Source organism: Montipora foliosa, chromosome 5 (genome assembly GCF_036669935.1).
Source record: "Montipora foliosa isolate CH-2021 chromosome 5, ASM3666993v2, whole genome shotgun sequence".
NCBI lineage: Eukaryota > Metazoa > Cnidaria > Anthozoa > Scleractinia > Acroporidae > Montipora > Montipora foliosa.
Genome location: NC_090873.1, coordinates 40,740,239 through 40,747,738, shown reverse-complemented (window position 1 = coordinate 40,747,738; position 7,500 = coordinate 40,740,239). Strand labels below are relative to the sequence as shown.

General features: G+C 39.9%; 1 protein-coding gene across 1 annotated transcript in view; it reads right to left on the bottom strand.

The window, feature by feature from the left end:
- The window catches only part of LOC138004186 (collagen alpha-1(XIII) chain-like), an 8,315-nt gene extending 5,431 nt beyond the window's left edge, over positions 1 to 2,884 (bottom strand). The window contains exons 1-2 of the mRNA XM_068850632.1: positions 2,520 to 2,884; positions 279 to 710 (exon numbers count right to left, since the gene is read on the bottom strand). Of these exons, the coding sequence (XP_068706733.1) occupies positions 279 to 710; positions 2,520 to 2,766 (679 nt within the window). The 5' untranslated portion in view covers positions 2,767 to 2,884. The remainder of the gene's footprint in view (positions 1 to 278; positions 711 to 2,519) is intronic.
- Between the last annotated feature and the right edge of the window lie 4,616 nt (positions 2,885 to 7,500).

The window sequence follows — 7,500 nt, the reverse complement described above, 5'->3', positions numbered from 1 at the left end:
ACTACACCATGGTGTATGTTATAGCTTGGGTAGTGAATAATCCACTGGGAAAAGTTATCTGGCCTTTGAAGAACTGCGCCCTAGTACCCGAATGTTTGGATCTGCGTTGCTTGTGATCATGACTCAACTCAGTAAACGAAATTTCACTCTACACCTTGAAAAAATCATCACTGTTAAAATATATAAATAAATAAATTATAAATAAATGAATAAAGACATAGATAAATATATAAATAAATGAATAAGTAGATAAATAAATACGGATAACTTCTTAATACCTATTTCAAGCTTGCCAGTAATACCCGGGTCTCCTTTTATTCCCCGTAATCCTGGAACACCGGTTTCTCCTTTTGCCCCCTTGTCGCCTTTTGGACCTTGTATAGCTTTAGGAGCTGGAAGTCCTGGAGGTCCCTGCTCGCCTTTGATCCCTTGGAGTCCAGTGTCCCCAACTTCACCCTTTGGACCCACAGGACCAGGCTCCCCTCGGAGACCTTGGAATCCATCGAATCCATGCGATCCCGGTTCGCCTTTGATGCCCGGTAGTCCCGGCTCTCCTTTCGGACCCCTGGGGCTCGGTAGGCAAATTAAACTTTTGGAATGGCAAAGCCTGGTGATTTCTTCACGAACTTTTCCTAAAGTGATAGGAACTTGAGAACTTGCTGTCGCACTGCGACGAGAACGTTTCCCAGTGGATCCACGGTGATCTACCTCTGGCCAAAGTCAAATACACAACATATTAGTTTACTGTATATGTTATTATTTAAGTTATGACATCTCCGCAAATGTGCTAGCTTAAAGACGCTGTTACACTGTGCAATTTTTCCAACTTTTGACAACGGCCGAAAACGTTGCGAGACCTGTCGGAGAAACCGTTGCGGAAAGTAGAATTAAGTTATACTTCCCACAACGGTTGCAACAAGTTTTTTTTTCCAGCATTGCGCAGTGTAACATCTGTCCTGCAACTTGTGTCGCAAGGGTTTGCGGCACCAGCCAATGAAATATTTCTTTAACTTCAGGCGATCGTCGAAACGAGACAAGTTGCATGAAACGTTGCTCAGTGTGTCACCAGTAAACAACTTGTTTCGTAATGTGAGAGGGTGTGTAGAAATGGTGTTGCGAGAAAAGTTGCACAAAAAATGGCACAGTGTAAGACTGCCTTTAAGAAAGATTAGAACAAAGTTTCACTTATCTTTAGTATCCTTAGAGGCGATCAAATACAGCTAATTACATCAGAGGAAGTTTGATAGTTGCACAGACTTGTAACGATTTGTTATTGACTTGATCTGTGGTTTGGAATTATCATTGATTAAGAGCTTGGTTTGTCATTCTATTAGTATGTGGCCAAAGGTAATATGTTGTGGAGCATTTAAAGCCAATGATAGTAAAGGTCGAATGCTTCGCTTTTAGCTTAGTACAGTAATTGTGGCGCACATACTCCACGCATCCATTTTTGAAATGGTTAACTCTCTGGTATGAAAGATATATTACCCAATGAATGAAATCAACTATGGAAAGTAAAGGGACATCGCTACGTAAAGGGGGACTTATCTTAATTAGAACTGGAACTTGATTTCAGGGCTGGAATTTGAAGTTCCCAAAATTTATAGCTGAAACTCACTTCAGTGGGCTTTTCGCCAAATTCTCCTTCCCGCTTATGCCAGCTAACATGTCTAAGCGCAAAAATTGTAAAATAACCCTTTCAAAGGGAATTATTTTCCCCGTTTCCAATCATTTATTAGGTGGTGATTTGTAAAAAGGATTGTTTCTGAATATCGTTTCGCGAAAATTTCCTAAACATCGCATCCGATTGAACAGTTACTTCACGAAGTATGCTGTTGGGTTTCCGTGAGTTATCATTTGCGTATCTCTAAAGTTATTGGATTCAAGCGCTGCTTCAAGATCAAGTTCTGTCATATAAAGCAACGTAACTATTCCTCCACGTCACGTTTATGCCAGGAGAGGGCGTACAACGTAGTTTGCTTTAGAAACTTCTAGGGATGAAGTCGGTTCATGGTGTCTTCACTGGCGTCTATTTCTTCAGTTTCTCGTCGTAGGCATAGAAGTAATAGACCAGCCGTAAGTTATTGCATTATTGCATATGTACAAGAAAAATACTGAAATACCCTGTTAACAGAAGGCACTACGATTTGCGTCCATCAAATTCGCTTTTAAAAGAAAACAAGAGACCAAATGGCCAAAAACTTATAAGCTAAAGAAAAAAAATTCCTGGCGCGGTGACGTTTACCTCCGGACAAACTTGTTTTTTTTCGCGATGTTTTGCAAGGTTTTGCAAGGTATGTAGAACCCACACAAAGAGCGAGCACTGCTTCCGGACATTTCATTTATCCAGTGAATGTGCAAACATAGCCGTTTTACCTGGTTAAGCTCCTCAGTGACAGAGGAAAACGGGAAATTGATAAACATCTAGACTTCATCTTCACAGCTGGCGGGATATCGCGAGGTAAGGCAGTTGAAAAAATAGTGGACTTCCAAGGAATCGGAATAATCGGAAATCTTACCTTGAGTGTGATCTGTGTTTCCGGTGTTTTCATACTCAGCTGAATTTTTCACCATAGCCTTAAGATGTTCAACTTCTTGCCAAAGACTAATTTCCAGCTCTTTGACTTGCCGTTCAACGGAATGATTCCGTATGAACAGAACAACAGCCAAACAACTGGCAAGAAAAGACAAAATGCAAAAAATCACGAGAAGACTCGGTCGTGATTTATAACAGGATGACTTGCTTTCTTTTCCAGGGCCTTCCATATTGCTATACGTCTTTGGAACTACAATTGTAGGTACTGCTGGTACAGCTGGCTGAACCCTACTAACTTTGTGTCAAATCATCTTTTATGCTTGCTTCTGAGACTATTAAATTTCACTGTATGATAACAGATCAATCTTTATGCGTTTTAAACAGATTAAGTGCTGAAAACAGAAAAGACATTTAAACAATTCATCATGCCGAATTAATGGGAACAATGGGGTTATTAAGCCGGATATAGATGAAAGTTACAATTTTAACAGAAAAAAAATAATAATAATAAAGTAACTTTGGTCAGACCGCTCCGTCATATAATTATTTTCTCTTTTACATTTTCGTTTTTTCCTTTTGGATGGAGATCGACAACGGAAATGGAACACCGACACGTTTGCGTGGGCACAGGCTAGGGCATAAGAGAGGATACAGCTTTGTTTAACGCGGTCATCTTCTTTCAGCCATTGATATGAGTGATTAGATCAGGTCGGTAAACAGGAAATGATCAAAAATTGATAATTAAACGACGACAGAATCGGAAGTTGTAGCTGAATTCTTAGTGTTTCGTTTATACACGAGGCTCTATACAACAAATAGCAGTTCTAGTTTGACGACTGAATGGTCATATTTGCGTTAGAAAGTTGTATTATGGGTCCTATTTATCGTTCTGACTTCAATCTAAGGGAAGAGGGTTCACGGCTCTATGGTATATCATGTACGGCGTGGTTGTGACGGTCTTTCTTGCAAATAAATTACCTTTGTTGCAGCCCACTTCATCATCAGTCAAAGTCAGGATCTTCATTGGCACTGATGTTAAATTGCAACTATTCTTGGTTTTCACGTGACGTCATCAAAACTAAAAAAATAAGGAATTATCAATCCTTTTGAGATTTTAGTTTAGTTAGTTATTAGAACAGCTGAAGACTTATCGTTTCACAAATTTTTGGTTTGATAGGGTTTTTCTTCTTGTGATAAAGCAAGGTTGAATTTCTAAGCTTTTGCGTGACACGATAATAAATGCTACTGGCACGTAGGTTAAAAAAGTGACTTATCCGCTGAGAGTTTGCAATCTGAACAGTCCTTGTATGAAAATAAGTACTCATATAGATGTTTATGAGCCCTCAGAAGACGACTACTGGCTTTTTATAGCAAAACTCGATGACTATGTTAAGTTGTTAGCTTCCGGCCGCCATATTTGTGCCCCTGAGAGGGACACAAACATGGTGTCTCCATACAAAGCCTTACAAATTTGAGTAAAACACTTCTTTGAATATCGCACGAAACATCGCACAGACCTGAACCTTTGCGAGACTGTTTGAATATTCATCTTCTTTTATCTCTTTGATTCTGGACTTCATGTATTGAATGGTTTTGACGATGGTGTGACAGTGAAAACCGGCAATTTTAAGCTGACCTGACGCTTGCTCCCTAACAATTGACCTTCTGGGCCCGGTTCCTCGAAAGCCGATAAACTTAATCCAGGATTAGCGTAAACTTTTGTTTCACGTTTTCAACTTTTTGGTGAAAGTTTCTTTTGCTTATTTTTGTCTTTCAAGATTGACGTCTTCTCATGTAAAGTTCTGCCGAAAATCTGCGTTGAACAGCATTTGGGAGTAGAGAAATAAACTGCTTGGTTAATTTTTAATCTTAGATTAGCGTTAATCGGCTTTTGAGGAACTGGGCCCTGAGCGCTTAAGTTTCACGTGTAGTGTCACGTGACTTCCGATGTAAACAAACCCCAAAGTTCAGACATTGGTTTCACCCACGTGTAGTACGTGTACGAACTTCGAGGCGATAATTCAAGTTTCCGTCGATATAGCCGGTTTTTTCCATGACCTATAGTCTTTAAAATGTGAATATCGAATAGAACATCCGTTCTTACACACGTACTGTACATGGTAGAACCACGATTCGCATATTTTTGCGAAAAAACACCCTAAAGGTCGGACCCCAATATAATCTTCAAAATTCGAATATCGAATAGGAAATCATCAGGGTCAAAATGTCAGTACAGAAGAACAACAGCGACTTCAAGGCCATGAATGTGGCAGAACTTAAAAAATATTTACAGGATCGCGGTGTTTCGGTAAGCGGATATTTAAAACCTTCGCTGGTGGAAATCGCTTCTGCAGTCGAAAGAATGGGTTTACCTTTTGACCTAAACTTTGAAAAAGATAAAGCAAATGATGCGGTGACATTAATCATTCATGATATGGTAATTCCTGATCCATTTTCCCTCAAGACCGTGAACAACTTCAACTCTTCGCCACCATTCGGGTTGTTCGATATATTTAACCATTTAATCTACCACTCTACTGATAACGATAAACAGGGACTCGCCGCTTACAAGTCCTTTGATGACTATAGATTATTCAATGACGGTTACGTAGAATCCCTGCTTTCTGCTCCATTGAAACACGAGGGAGTGCATGTTTACGTAGCCAAAGTTAAGCCTTTCATGAAGATAAAGACAGACGAAGGAAAGGAGTATTACGATCTCTGGTTTATTCTCGAGGGCAGAGGTGCGAACCGCGGCAGTGCGTCATGTACTCCAAGCACGATGTAAGTGTTAAGGCGGTCGAGATGGGGGTTGTAAGCATATTGCAGCTGCCATGTACGCTCTTGAGGATTTGTTAAATACTCGTGGTGAAGATAGTGTAACGAGTGGCCCGTGTGTTTGGGTTAGGAGACCAAGAGGGAATACGCAAGCGTGTGAAGTAAAAGATCTTGTCATTGAGAAAAGCAAAAAACCTTCTCACAAAAAAAAAAAAAGGAAACAAGTCTACTCTCAAAACATTGAAACAGATGTCCGTGCCCCAGAGGACAGAAATCCACCAGATGAGGAGTATCTAAAAAAGTTTACCAAACGAGTGTGCCACTTAAAAAGTACACCTGTCATTTTGCCCCTATTTAAAGAACGTTAAGGCACTCCAGAAGAAGACACAATCGAAGAACCTGGTCAATCAAACCATCATCCTCCACAGACCGGTATAATGAGTGCTAAGCTCCTGGAGATTTTAAGTAATAATCCCGAAACCTCAGCAGAAGAAATTGTCAAGTTGTTGTCTTTTAATGATACAGAAAGAAAGCTGGTTGAGAGAACAACCATCAAGCAATGGCAATGTGAAGAGTGGTACCTTCACAAGGCAGGGTTTATCAGAGCCTCAAAGTGCAAAAGAGTTTTCACCCGCCAGGAAACACTTGACAAAAACCCTGCTGAAAATGTCAAAAAGTTGGTAGAAGAAATTGGTCTAGTGAAGTCATGTCCACCTCCTATCCAGGAGGAAAGAGAACCACAAAATGCCAGGGAGTGGGGGTTGTTACATGAAGAGAGTGCTCGGAAGGCATATCAGCATGTTGCAAGCCACATTCATCACAAGCTAAAGCTGATCCCAAAAGGCTTTTTAATCTCCCCGTCCAAGACTTTCCTTGGTGCTAGTATGGACAATATTCAGAAATGCCAGTGCTCTGATGGTTGCCCAATTAGAGTAATTGAATACAAATGCCCTTGGAAGCACAGAGATCTGCACCCAAAAGAAGCCTTCTTAACCCCAGAAATTGGTGGTATTCAAAAAGGAAATAATTTTGCACTTAAGTCTAGTTCAAATTACTACTTTTAAGTTCTTTTTTAAATGTTGGTAAGCGGGCTCACCTTGTGCACCTTTGTTGTGTGGACCAACCAGGGAATCTTCACTGTAGATGTACCCTATGACCCAAGCTTCATGTCTGTCGTCTGTGCAAAGCTGGAGAAGTTCTGGACAAGTCAGGTGCTTCCTTTCTTGCTAAGTGAAGTTTCCATGACATCCTTGCCAGGTGAATAGTTATAATGATTTAAGTGCTATCTTGGTAATTATTAATTTCTCAGGTCATTCTGGAGTTTTTCTTCTAATTTACAGTTCATGCCAGACCCCATGCTTACAATGTTTTTTCATGGTTTTTATCTTGGGGTCTCTCCAAGCAGAATCATCACAAGAAGCATTTTGCTCTTTCCAAGATTCGAACATTTCAGAGCAAAACCTAAGCAGTTCTGCACAGCAGCCCTGTAGCCACTCAGAAGCAGATGTCATGATCTGTTCACAAGAGAAAAACCCTGAGGCAGTTACTACCACTTGACAAAGTACCTTATATATAGACTTGTCCCAGTGCAGTACCCCTACCCAACATTCAGAGAGTGTGGAAATCTCTGGACTTCAAATCTACAAGGACGATGTCCAAACTGTTAAACCGAAGTCCATGATCACTGATACAATAGTCTTGTTTTTGTTCAAGTACGTAAGAATTTTCTTTACATAACTATAATTTATAAATGTATTAAGGCATCTCTTAAATGGCTCCGACTGATATTCATGGAGCATCATGCAAAAAGAATGGATTTTTTTGTTTATAATTAACTATGGAATCTTGGGGCCAAACAATATTATTAATATGGATACATCAGGCAAATAACAATGTATATTGTGATTTCAGGCAACTACCTCAGATATATCCTATTGTCAGTTCCTTTTTCTATACAACCTTATGTGGGGAACAAGATGTTGGGTCCACCACCTCAAGGTAGTGACAGTGAATTCTAAATAAGCATGATTCTTTTTTTCATACTTCTCCCCAGGTTTGCTCACATTATATGCACTAAAGTGACAATATCACCTTCTTTTATTATGTTATCATATTCCTGTTCTTAATTTCAGAACTGACGTCCGCCAAACATCAGCAATTTAGTTTTTTAAGGCAGACCTGTTGAA